General features: G+C 41.5%; 1 protein-coding gene across 9 annotated transcripts in view; it reads right to left on the bottom strand.

The window, feature by feature from the left end:
* ATP9B (ATPase phospholipid transporting 9B (putative)) overlaps positions 1-14,255 on the bottom strand; it is a 293,323-nt gene that overhangs the window by 156,743 nt on the left and 122,325 nt on the right. For all 9 annotated transcript variants that reach the window (XM_008013727.3, XM_008013730.3, XM_008013726.3 and 6 more), the window contains one exon: positions 5,932-6,007. In XM_008013727.3, coding sequence (XP_008011918.2) covers positions 5,932-6,007 — 76 coding nt within the window. The remainder of the gene's footprint in view (positions 1-5,931; positions 6,008-14,255) is intronic.

Raw genomic sequence — 14,255 nt, forward strand, 5'->3', positions numbered from 1 at the left:
GTGAAGCTAAATATTAAATATTACCGGATCAGTATTTTCTGTTTTGCCAATCTAGTTTAACTAAATCAAACTATAAACATCCCACTAATGTTAAATTATCACAATGATGTAACAAGGCAAACTGCAAAATTAACTTATTTTTTAACATTAACAGAATGAGCAATTCTCAGAGAAGTCTTTGCAAGAATTAATCAAGCTAGAAACCCTTAACCTGAAAGCAGGTTGATGAGCCAAGCAAACTCTAGAGGGGCCTTACAATGTACCGCGCCGAAATTCAGTGTGATAACGGACAAGGCATACGTTATACATTTTTAACAGAGGTCCTGGTACAGTACTTGTATAATCTGTTAAAGTTTGCTAAAGGCTCTCGTAAGTATTCTCTCACTTGATTCTCATGAAAAATGACTACTTACTAGAATTAAATGAATTTTTCTGACTGCCATGCTTTTTAATATCTAACATATAGTTATCAGTGCAGAAATATCTGGAACATTTTCCATTCTCTTTGACAAAGGGTATGTACTTATGAAGTAGAATAGGCTAAAAGATTGAGTAAAACCTGCATACACGGCAAAAAGAAATAGAGGAAAGGGGCTAACTGTGGATTGTGAAAATGAGACATGAGAGGACAACAAAATATGACAAACTCATTTTGTGTCTCAGAAGAGAACGGGAGACTATGACAAATATAAAATGTCACAAAGATTTCTCAGTAAATGAAATACTTAAACAGGAGAATTCCAAAACTTTAACCCATATTTTCAGTGTAAAATCAAGATCCATCTCCCTCACAACGGGCTCCAACTGGAGAAACTTCTACATCATAAAGACCTGAGTTCAGGATCATGTTGGTAGATTAAAACCACAACCACAACAACAAACGAGTTCTTAACAGGACCCTAAAAATGGTGGTGGTCCAGTATTCATCATTAAATCAAAAATTTAACTCCATTTATCCCAAGAAAACATTTAAAAAGATTTAGGAGCACTTAATCTTCAAAGCCAGTGGATTACATTTGCCTGATCCATAACTGGACACTTCAGACTGACTACAGGTAAAAATTAATATAAAATATTCAGATGCTTTGGGTCCAAAAAGGGAGGCATAAAATATGACCACATTTACTCCTACACTCCACAGACCCCGTGACTAGGGCCCTTGAGACTTAGCCTACTTCCAAGAGGCTACTATGTGGACAGTCTGTAAGTCATTCTACAGTCCAACTCTATTATGTCCAACTTCTGTTCAATCACAATTTCATGTGAGTAGGATAATTACTCTCTTAGTTATTATGTGCCTTCTTTGCTACATGCCATATAGAAAATTTCATGCAAAATTATACCACCTTCTAATTGACTACAGTTGTATTTTAAGCAAATAACTTCCATGATGCAAAGCAAGACAAAGAATGCTAACAAGGTCAAATTCTGTAGAAAAAGATACTCTCCTTTATTTAAACGTTTCTAGTTTATATCACAAAACATAATCCAGCACTTCAAAACAAGTAGTCCACTCAATATTTCAAATGACAGGCCTATTGCAACACTTTTAGTTGCTATTTTTAACCACTGATATATTATGTTTAATTTGCAGATAATCAACCAATCCTCACAAATTCAAATTAAGATGATTCACAGAAAATTACATAAAAACACAAAATATAAAACCTAGACCACTTTAACAAAACAACTAATGGCCTTAAGCTATAACATCAAAACGATGTGAAATGCTTACTAAAAGTCAACACGTATTTCATGTGTGTCTAATGAGAGACAGAGGTATTAACAAATCAACGTATTTGTTGACCCTCAATTATACACCCAAAACCTGCTAGATGCCATTAGCAAAAGCAGGCAGGACCACATACACCAGCCTCTGGAACACACTCCAACTCGCAGATGCCCTCCAGGAGCCAATTTCCATAGAACCCCAGTGTGCACTGCTCACTGGGGCAGGTGCTCCCGGGCTGGACCCGATGATAGCAAGGCAGACACTGAGCACTACACATACAACTCCAGTCACGCACCAAGTGCAAGAAAACTGAAGAAGACCATGAACTGAGCCCCAGAATGTAAACGACCTAGACCAAAACTGATGCACAGAGTACAAAGGAGACCCCCAACCAAGGTCTAGCGTCCACACAGCCAGGACACAGAGACACAGGAGACCCGCACCCAGGTCTAGACATCACGCAGCTGGCCCATTGAGTGACAAGGAGACCGGCACCCAGGTCTAGACATCACGCAGCTGGCCCACTGAGTGACAAGGAGACCCGCACCCAGGTCTAGACATCACGCAGCTGGCCCACTGAGTGACAAGGAGACCCGCACCCAGGTCTAGACATCACGCAGCTGGCCCACTGAGTGACAAGGAGACCCGCACCCAGGTCTAGACATCACGCAGCTGGCCCACTGAGTGACAAGGAGACCCGCACCCAGGTCTAGACATCACACAGCCGGCCCACTGAGTGACAAGGAGACCCGCACCCAGGTGTGGGTCCACATGGCCAGGGATTGCCCTCTGACAGCCCTGTCACACTTTTGTCAACCTTGCCTTAGGGAGCCGAGCTTTCCTTCCAGTTTTGTGACAGCTGAGTATCGGGAACACTCCTTTCGATGCTCATCATGACAGTAAACACAACAGTTCTCCAGGACTCCATTCTGCATTTTACAGAACAAGTGTTCTAAATCCACATGGGAAGTGAAACCTCAGGCAGCACAGCAGGCTCCCTGTGTCCTGCCTTGGGTCGCCTGTCTGTGTCTAACCTGAGTCCTGGTTCCCATGCACTGAGAACTCTAGGACGGGGAGGAAGGGCCAAGTTCACTTCCCTCCAGAGTCAACTTGAATTCAACTGAGATACGACTTTTACAGTATAAGAGTAAAAGGAATTATCAACTTGTAATCAATTACAAGGAATGCAAGAGTGCTTAGGTCACTCTGGAAATCTTAAAGTCTTTCAAACATTCCTTAGGACATAGCAGTGTGGTAAATATACAGAATGTGGTAACTGTTCACATTAATAAGGCTTTTAAATAAAGACATGTATGTACTAAAAGAGTTGTAATTAAAGAAAAAGCTTACATTTAAAGATGTTTGAATACAAACTAACATTAAAGGCACCTTAATTAAGCTTCTCCAGTGGAAGGTTTTTTGTTGGTTTTTTTTTTTTTTTTTTTTTTTGAGACGGAGTCTCGCTCTGTCTCCCAGGCTGGAGTGCAGTGGTTGGATCTCAGCTCACTGCAAGCTCCGCCTCCCGGGTTCACGCCATTCTCCTGCCTCAGCCTCCCGAGTAGCTGGGACTACAGGTGCCCGCCACTGCGCCCGGCTGATTTTTTGTATTTTTTAGTAGAGACGGGGTTTCACCGTGTTAGCCAGGATGGTCTCGATCTCCTGACCTCGTGATCCGCCCACCTCAGCCTCCCAAAGTGCTGGGATTACAGGTGTGAGCCACCGCGCCCAGCCGAGTGGATGGTTTTAAAGCCATCTTCATGCCCACTAGGAAGACACAACACTGCATGTTAGATGGCAAAGAGAACAGAACGGGCAGGATGGGGCCGGCATGTCACAATGCCTAATTCGCGTCCAATTGGTTGGGTCCACTTGCCAAGGTCATCAAGAGAACCGAGGTCAGGAGAGAAAACTTGGTTCAGGGAACTGTATCGGATGTCTCAAAAGCCTTTAGCTCGAGCAACTTCAGTCTCCCTCAGGAGAAGGGCCACTAATCAACAGTACTAGGGATCAGTAACATTTAATACACGTTTACACAGCACCCAGGAAAAAAAGATGAAATTTATTTTAAAAAGAGAAGCATTACTATCTTCACAAATGATCCTTAATTAAGAATAATAAATATCAGTGAGATGGAAGAAATAGGCTGCAATAACTACGTATGGAAAATGTAAGCTTTCTCCCCATGTGTCAGCTTCTGAGTCCTGTATCATAAATGCTTTTGTGTAACTACTGAAAGCCGAGCACTCAAGGACACTGGCTTCCGGGGAAGGCACAGCTGGACTCCATTCTGGTCTCGGTGTGGCCTGGCTCTATGGTAACTGGCAGAGGGAACACACCTCCTGAGTGTAGTCATTCAGCGTGAGGCCAGACCAGCACTGACCATACTCACCACCTGGCGGAGAGGCTGGCAACACTCATGCCTCTCAGCAATGCCAAGGCAGCAGCATGAAGAAAGGTGGAGGGCAGGTTTCCCCGGCTGAATGTGCCTGCCCATGGCGTGAAGACCCCTACAGAGCCCAGGGTCCACGTGTCCACCCTGGAAGAGTCCTCCTGGCATGAAGTCCTTCTCAAGGCCTATAGAGCCCAGAAACTGGCCTGCTCACCTCTGAAGTCTCTTCATGGAAAACTGTCCTTATTCTCTTTGTATGTTGAAAAATTTATATATATATGTTTTATATATATATACACACACACGTATGTAACATTTATATCATACACAGATGTAATTTATATATAAATAACAGCAAACACCCATAGAATTGTCACCTATTAAAACTGTCATATACCCATCAAGCATTTTTTAAAGACACAGAACACTAGGACAAGATTAATCCTCTTTCAAATTCTATCCTCCAAAAAGCTAACATGTGTACTCCTCCTGGAGTTCGTTGTATAGTTTTGCATAGTGCAGGCCAACAGTTAAACACAAGCACACAAAGCTGCCCCGTTGTGTGACACCTGCCTTCTCCATGGGCCTGGCACACTGGCCCTTGGATCCTTTTCTTCAAGGTACTGTCTCTTGGTAGCAGGCTGCTAGCAGGAATGGTCCTCACACTGTTCCTGCCGCCCGCCTCATCCTGCCACATCTGCATATTCTTTAAATCTAATTTAGATGTTTCTTCTTCAGAAAAGCTGCCCTTAGACCTGGTCTATATAAGCTTCTTTTCTTTAGTGAGACAGAGTCTCGCTCTGTCACCCAGGCTGGAGTGCAGTGGCGCCATCTCAGCTCACTGCAAGCTCTGCCTCCCGGGTTCACGCCATTCTCCTGCTTCAGTCTCCTGAGTAGCTGGGACTACACATGGCTGCCACCACGCCTGGCTAATATTTTGTATTTTTAGTAAAGACGGGGTTTCACCATGTTAGCCAGGATAGTTGATCTCTTGATCTGCCTGCCTCGGCCTCCCAAAGATGGTCTTGATCTCCTGACCTTGTGATCTGCCCACCTCAGCCTCCCAAAGTGCTAGGATTACAGGCTTGAGCCACCGTGTCTGGCCTATAAGCTTCTTTAATTACAAAATTTCCATGGCATTCTGTACTTGTTTGTGATACTTAGCACAGTAACGTTATCTAGATCACCTTCTTAATCTCTGTCCACAAAGCCATAAGCTTCCTGAGGACAGGATCTGTAACTGCCTTGCCCCAGACCACATCACCATGCCTGGTGTAGAACAGGTGCTCCATGCACATGCATCGGGGAGTGAGTGGCATCCAGGCGAGAAGGGCTACCAGCATTGGGCAGCGCTGAGAAGACATAGCTCCGACAATCTAGCCTCACATTCCGGGCTGCCATCACCTTTCGGGCACTCTCTTCCAGGGCGCCTTGCTGCTAAGCCCCATTACTGGCACCAGCATCAACATCAACCCATTCCTGCTTCTGTAGCGTCTCTCATTAAGGAACACTGACAAGTTTGTCAATAAACAGGTCAAAGACGAACAGAATATCCCTATACTCTTGCACAAAGGTTGCATCACCTCTCCCTGTCTCGGGCCTTGTGAACCACGTGCAGTGTCTGAGGAGCAGCACAAGCCTCACCACAAGCTCCCAGGACTGTCTCAGACCCACTGAGCTGGAGTCTGCATTTAGCAAGGTCCCTAAAGATTTCAGGGCACTGTGAGAAACACTTGTTTGGAGTCCCTGGACAAAACAAAGCATCATCTATCCGGGAGCAACCACACTCAGAGGAGAATGCTTTCCTTACCCGATGCAACAATGGTGCTTGCCCACAATGTATTTTCTATGCTGAGACTTTCATGAACGGGCGGGTCACTGTCTTCCTGTGCAGGGAGACAAAAAGAAAACACAACTGTCAAATAAGTGACTGTTCATTATTCATACCTTAGATACCCTCAGTGTTAGAAACAGGTCCGCAAGCTCAATCCAAGTGAACAGCAGTGCAAAGGCCCTGCAAAATAGAAGTTAGAAAAAAGGGACTATAAAAAATTGAAAGTACAAGTTCAAAGAAGTCCTGTAATCAATTAATTGCTTTCAGTGCTTAACATTAATACACAAACAAAATAATTCTAAATTTTCATGAAAGTACTACATCTTCTAATATTTATTTATTTATTTATGAGGTGTTATTATGTCGCCCAGGCTGGTCTCAAACTCCTGGGCACAAGCAATCCGCCCATCTCAGACTCCCAAGTAGCTGGGTTTACAGTTGCATCCAGCATGCCTAGCTTATTCAACTACATCTTTAACATGTCATTTAACAACACTCCTGGAAAGGTAGAAAATATTAGCACAGAAACAGCCACAAGTCAACTCTTGAACATTTCTTTTGCATGCATAGCATAATGTCCTCTTCCTATCTCTCGTGAAGGACAAGGGCAATGCTTTTTAAGTGTACATGTATTCACGAGAGAGAAAATGCTTCGTGAATATTGTTATAAAATAAACATATATTTTAAAAATGTATTTCTCTTAAATTCCTCTTTAAAAGTATGCTATTATTGGCCAGGCGCAGTGGCTCACGCCTGCAATCCTAGCACTTTGGGAGGCCGAGGCGGGTGGATAACGAGGTCAGGAGATTGAGACCATCCTGGCTAACACAGTGAAGCCTCATCTTTACTAAAAATACAAAAAATTAGCCAGGCATGGTGGCGGGCACCTGTAGTCCCAGCTACTCGCGAGGCTGAGGCAGGAGAATGGCACGAACCCGGGAGGCGGAGCTTGCAGTGAGCCAAAATCGTGCCCTGCACTCTAGCCTGGGTGACAGAGCGAGATTCTGTCTCAAAAAAAAAAAGGTATGCTCTTATTACACTAAATATTCTTAAACAAAATTCAAGTAAGTTATATGATGCTAACTACCTAAACAGATAGCAAACAAATATGGCCACACACCAGTATCACAACAGCAATACACACAGTCTAGTTTTACATTTACACTTTCAATGTTCATATTCAGAGAAGAAAATTACAAGTTAAAATCTGGGAATTTTTCATCTTGATGTAAAGTCACAGCCTACATTTTGGTTACGGAAGCCTTACTAGAACACAGGACTGCAAGCGCCACAGCCCGGCCTCTAGAAGTAACACAGGGAGTACGTCCCGTGTGGGAGGTAATGGCCTCGCCATCTGGATAGGGTAAAAGCTACCCACTGTCCTGACTGCCGGGCGTCTGTCTCCCGCCAAATAAAGCCCCCTCCACAGAACTGTAGTTTATTATGAAACGGTAATTTGCTATCAGGATATAGCTTAAGAAAAAAAAAAGAAATCAAATTTGGAAACGAAAGAAATTGAAAACATATTTTCCAAAATAATCTGCATGTACAAAATACGTTTATGCTACTGGTGTTTCCCTTCTATTTACTTATCAAGCCACTTTTAAATGATGTAATTTTGGCCATTTTGTTCATTACTTGGGAGATATTTGTTGGTCATTTTGCTCATTACTTGGAAGATATTTGCTAGATATTTGATTCTCTCATATACTTATTTGTGAAGCACAGAATCTAAACCAATCCTAACAGTTTCCAAAATATTTCCCCTAGTATGTCAATTATTGAGAAACTAAGGTATTTTCAATTACATTCAATCTGAGGAAGGGGTTTGGCCTCCAGTTGCCTTGTATGGCCGAAATAGCAAGCCCAGGAGTTGGGAAGCGTCCTGCAATGCAGGTGCAGCTCAGAGTCAGACTCTCTGGGCCCTGGGGATCGTGACCCTTCCACCACATCCCTTCACAAGAAGCAACCACCTGACCTGAAGACCGACCTTAGCATCTGAGCCTTTGGGGGAGTGAAGGCTATGATGCTGGGAATTGTTTACAACACAGCTGGAGTGCTGTTTCTTTGAAAAAAAAAATCATTTCAAAAATAGACACTGGCATCTAAATAAACAGTACCTTGGTTACATCATCTACAATATGATCTCAGTAGGCACAAGTGCAATGCCAGCCACAACAAAAGACACAAACAGGTCTTCTCAGGGACGTCAAGGGTTTTAAGGAGCAAGTGCCCTGCAGTCACAGCTGGGATGGAAACAATCTGTCTGCAGCATGTGCTGACTCCAGCATGGACCAACTACTATTCCTGCAGATACACAAACACCTTCAATTCTACGGTCCCTTAGGAAGTTCTTCCTTCAACCCCACAGCCCCTTAGGAAGTCCTTCCTTCAATTCCAGTTTATCAAGTACAACACGTTGCACGCTTTGCTGAACTTAGCAGTTACACTTACAAAAATCTGATAATTAACCTGTATTGATATGCAAAATAGTAAGGATATATATTTTTAAGTGGAAAACCTGAGAATTATATTATCCCAATATAAGTCTGCATGTTTACAGGGGAAAAGAACTTAAAAGGAAGAGTCAAAAGAGTAATACTAGTATCTGTATCAGGAAGGGAGGAGGGCTGTAAAAGTGGTTTATACCTTTACTTTATTTTTATATAGCTTCATACTAATGGTAATATGTTTACAAATGTCAAAATATACTGGAATCAAATTAAGTTTCTGCACAGTAGCAAACACACCACCGTTAGTCTCTAAAACACAGAAGAACATTCAAGTACTTAATTTTCCAACACTGTTCTTGTTTTTTCCCACAGAAAATGCCAGATAGAAACTGCCTTTTGTTTACTTTGTTTATAACTAAAGTAGCTGCTCAAAGTACAGGCATATAATTTATCCAATGCTGAGATAAACAATCCAGAAAAACTGAGTTGCCCCTATGACTTTTATGATTTGATAGAACAACAAAAATATCAACTTTAAAGAAAAAGCAAGTAGCCTCTGTGGATTAGACCACTTTGTAACTGAATTTAGGATTGCACCGAAATGGGTAATTTCTGACTCATTCAAAAAATGGTGTTACAGTCTAACTCAGCTTCACACTGTGGAAGAAACAAAAAAAGATACATATCCTCATTCCTACTTCCCACATACAGTTGGCAGAGTATATCCTTTACCTCCTTTACCTGCTGGGGGTCTACAGGTTCCAGCGTTGGCAGAGCCAGCTGAACATACAGTTGGCATTAAGAAGTCAAATACTGAATTCTATATTTATCATTTTAAAGCATGAAGCAATACAATTTCTGTCTACCATAAATTCAGAAGTTTATTGTATCAGAGCAACTGACATGTTTCTAATCCCATGTTTTATGGGTTTTACCTTCCTAGCACCTAGCACAGAATAGGCAATGAACATTGTCCAATAAATAAAAGAACACTCATGAAATTCTTTTTCTAATATCCACAGGAATCAAGATGTCTTTCACCTCCAGTGCCTACTAGCACGATGCTAAAGAAACGAGTCACCTGCCTGTAGTTAATTTGAGTCTCCTTCTTTTATGAAGCGTCAGGTACTTGCTCCTCCACGCCCTCCTGCCTGCTGTTACTCTAAGCTTCCTGCCTCTATCATTCATCAGGTATCTGCTCCTCCACGCCCTACTGCCTCCATGATGCACCAGGTAGCTGCTCCTCTAGGTTCTCCTGCCTGAAGATGCCCATCATGACTTCACCACCCCAGTAGAAATTCACACAACTGTATTCCCTTTAAACTCTTCCTAATGATTCACTTGACGTGAAAGTTTAATTATTGATGCATGTCAATCTTTTAGTACTATATTTTCTCCTAATGTCAAAGTTCAAGAGATAAGGGCATTAAAAAACATAAAAATTTTAGAAGGGTTTCTCAAATGTAAACAAAAGTTTCTATATAATTTAGTTTTAGAAATTTTAGCTGGTTTCCTGTTACTTTTATACGACCATTTTTTCATATGAATGTTTGTTTCTCTCTAACACAATTTTATGTTGAAGAAAACACAATACCTATGCATTTTTCTTTCAGTTCTGGAATGGCAATGATTGACTATAAACATTAAACATTTTTCTAACATGGAGAAAATTATTCCAAAAAGTAGTTTTTTACCAGTCTCATGAAGCACAGAATAAACAACTGGGAAGACTTTATCTTCCCAGTCTTTTAGAGAAATAAATTATCTCTAAAATGTTCCATTTTGCTTTCCTTCTCTTTAATGGTCTATAGTGTGAATAGATAAAATGTGCTTGGGTGAGGATGCAAAATGTTACCATTTCATGCTGTTCTCTCAACAGCACACCCCACTTAACAAACAGCAGAGGTTTGCTTTTCTGAAGGAGAGTATTTTGGCTGAAGAAGACATGAACAATGATAAGTGTGCTATGGTTTGCAAAAGAAATTACAGCAGAAAATACATTCTCAAAATGACGAACTCGGAATGTGACGTTAAAGGACCATAAATACTGCTAATATTTCAAAACTGGCTACAATTTCCAAATCCAAACTTCCAGGAGAATACATATAGATTTTGAACAATTAGTAAAATTAGCGATATCAATCATTCACATAATGAAAAAGGTTATACAATCAGTAATTTAGGTTGTTCTCACATTACCTGAGAAAAGCAGAAGCAGACACCATCACAGCCCCACATCTATATTAAATTCTGCACAGGCATCAGCATGCATATTGGGTATACTGCCACAGGGACCTTGAATTAATCTGCTCTAATTCCGTATTTATTTATTTTTTAAGACAGGGTCTCACTCTGTCACCCAGGTTGCAGTGCAGTGGTGCAATCACAGCTCAGGGCAGGCTCCACCTCAATCTCACAGGCTCTAGCAATCCTCCCACCTCAGCCTCCCAAATAGCTGAGGCTACAGGTGTGCTCCAGCTGTAGCCATCCCACTAGGCTAATTTAAAAAAAACAATTTAAATTAGAAATTTAATTTCTAATTAAATTAGAAATTAATTTATATTAATTTAATTTAATTAATTAATTTAATTTAATTAATTTAATTTAATTTAATTAATTAATTTAATTTAATTAATTTAATTTAATTTAATTAATGTGCCCACGGGCTGGGCACAGTGACTCACGCCTGTAATCCCAGCACTTTGGGAGGCCGAGGCGGGTGGATCACTAGGTCAGGAGCTCGAGACCAATATGGTGAAACCCTGTCTCTACTAAAAATACAAAAATTAGCTGGGCTTGGTGGCACACACCTATAGTCCCAATTGCTCGGGAGGCTGAGGCAGGAGAATCGCTTGAACCCGGGAGGCGAAGGCTGCAGTGAGCCGAGATCGCGTCACTGCACTCCAGCCCGGGCAACACAGCGAGACTCCATCCCAAAAAATAAATAAGTAAGTAAATTAGGTCTCCCTATGTTGTCCAGGCTGGTCTCGAACTCCTGGGCTCAACTCCCACCTCAGCCTCCCAAAGTGCTAGGATTACAAGCATGAGCCATCATGCCCAGACAATTTGTTCTAAATCTTATTTAAGTATTTAAGCTGACACAAAAGAAAGATACATTTTGTCTTATATTACACTATAAGAAAGGAAGTTAAGTGGATACCACTCCTTAACAATGCCCAGTTGATAAATTTGAATTTAACTGAATTCAATTTTCTCATTACAAACAAGTTATTTATCATGTCTTTATTTTCTTCCTTTTTGAAAAATACACACAAAAATCAAGAATTTTCATCAAAATAATTCAGATTTCAGAATGGATATATCTTAAAATGAGAAAAAAAAAACTGTTAGAAAACATCAAATAAAGGCAATGAAAGGCTATCTGTTTGAATGAACTTGCAGTAATTTGCACAAGGTAAATGTGTCTTCAATTAGCTTGAAAACCAGAAGGAAGTTTCTCTCTTTTGAGTGGCACAGCCTCCCACAAGTGGCCACCATCACCAGGTCATTGGCACACGTCTCGTGCCTCATGGGGTGAAGCCATTCCCATTCCTAAATTCAGTTTGTGCTCAACACTTGGCACTTGCACTTGAGAGGCCGACTGTCCTAAAGTAACCAGAGCAGCAGCCAGCACCCGCTCCTAAAAGGGTGTGTGGGAGCCTCAGGCTCTAGAATCTGGATGGCAACTCAGCATTGTGGCCTGGAAATTCAGTGCCCCACCCAAGTCTGTTCTGATGAAAACAATTCCACCACCACTTCTGCTCTGACCCCAATGTCCCCGCCTCCACCTCTGCTCTGACCCCAATGTCCCCGCCTCCACCTCTGCTCTGACCCCAATGTCCCCGCCTCCACCTCTGCTCTGAACCCCGCGGTTCCCACCTCGGCCTCTGCTCTGACCAAGGGAGTTCCCACCTCCACCTCTGCTCTGACTTGGTCTGTTCCCACCTCCGCCTCCGCTCTGACCTGAATAGATCCCTCCTCCACCTCTGCTCTGACCTGGACAGTTCCCACCTCCACCTCTGCTCTGACCCGGATAGATCCCTCCTCCACCTCTGCTCTGACCTGGACAGTTCCCACCTCCCCCTCTGCTCTGACATAAACAAATTTACTCACAAGATATTCAGAAATACATCTTTATTATCTGATATTTGGCAATTTCCGAGAAACCTTCATTATAATTACAACATAACAACATTTCAGTAGACAACGGATGGCACAAACCACAGTAGTCCCATCAGGGTATAACAGAGACGAAGCATTCCTACCGCATGGTCATGCTGCAGCTATCAGAATGTCATAGCATTAGACATTACTCACGTTTTGTGGTGACGCTGGTGAAAACAAAACTATGGGGCTGCCAATCGTGAAAGCCTAGTGCATACAATTATATACAGTACGTAATATTAAATAACAAACAACTGTGCTACTAGTTTATGTGTTAAACTAGTTGGGCCACCACACCCAACCGTGTCTTTGTTTTTTAACAAAAACAGTTTAAAAAGCAAAATTTTTAAAACTTAATTTAAAAACTAAAAAAGACTACAGACTAGGTATATAAAGACAACATTTTTGTACAGGTGTACAATGTGTTTGTGTTTTAAGCTAAGTGTTATTAATAGAGTAAAAAGTATTTTTTAAAATTAAAGTTATAGGGCTGGGCATGGTGGCTCACGCCTGCAATCCCAGCACTTTGGGAGGCCAAGGCGGGCGGATCACGAGCTCAGGAGTTCGAGACCAGCCTGACCAACATGGTGAAACCCCATCTCTACTAAAAATAGAAAAAAATGGCCAGGCGTGGCAGTGTATGCCTGTAACCCCAGCTACTCAGGAGGCTGAGGCAGAAGAACCACTTGAACCTGGGAGGTGGAGGTTGCAGTGAGCTGAGATTGTGCCACTGCACTCCATCCTGGGCAACAGAGCGAGACTGTCTCAAAAAAAAACAAAACAAAAAAACAAAACAAAAAAAAAAACAGATAAAGTTATAGGAAGCTGAGATTAATTTACTATTTAAGAAAAACATTTTAAAATAGGTTGAGTGTAGCCTACATGTACAGTGTTTAAAAAGTCTACAGTAGTGTGCAGTCATGTCCAGACCATCACAGTCACTCACTGCTCACTCACTGGCTCACCCAGACCAACTTCCAGTTCTGGAAACTCCACTTGTGGTTAGTACTCTATACAGGTATACCAATTCTTCATCTTTTATACAGCATTTTTTACTGTACCTTTTCTGTGGTTAGATACACAGATGTTTATCACTGTGTTACAACTGCCCACATTATTAAACACAGTAACACGCTGTACAAGTTTGAAGTACAGGAGCAACAGACTACACCATACAGCCTGGGTGCGTAGCAGGCTACACTATCTAGGTTTGTGTAAGTGCACTCCGTAACGTTTGCACAATGACGAAATGGTCTAACTTCTCAGAATGTAACTCTGCTATTAAGCAATTCATGACCGTATTTTGCAGCTCTGTTATTAGTGCATAAATGTTTAGGGCTTGTCTCCATAATAAACCCTTTTCTCATTATGCTCTGAGATGTTCTTTGTGTGATATTACTATAAGTAACTCCAGCTTTGATTAGTGTTGGTACGGTATCTATTTTTCTTTTTAATTTTTACCTGTGTTTTTAATGTGTTTTCTTATAGGTACCATATATTTGAATCTTGCTTTTTTACACAACTTGACAATCCTGGCCATTTAATTGGGGATTTAAACCATCTAATTTTAAACTTAGGTTTATGAGTTTAATTTCCAAATACCTGAGGATTTTTAAGACTTTTAATTTATTTCTAATTCCATATTGTAATTAGTGTGTGTATATATATAATCACAATTTTTA

The sequence above is a fragment of the Chlorocebus sabaeus genome, chromosome 18, assembly GCF_047675955.1.
Source record: "Chlorocebus sabaeus isolate Y175 chromosome 18, mChlSab1.0.hap1, whole genome shotgun sequence".
NCBI classification, from domain to species: Eukaryota; Metazoa; Chordata; class Mammalia; order Primates; family Cercopithecidae; genus Chlorocebus; species Chlorocebus sabaeus.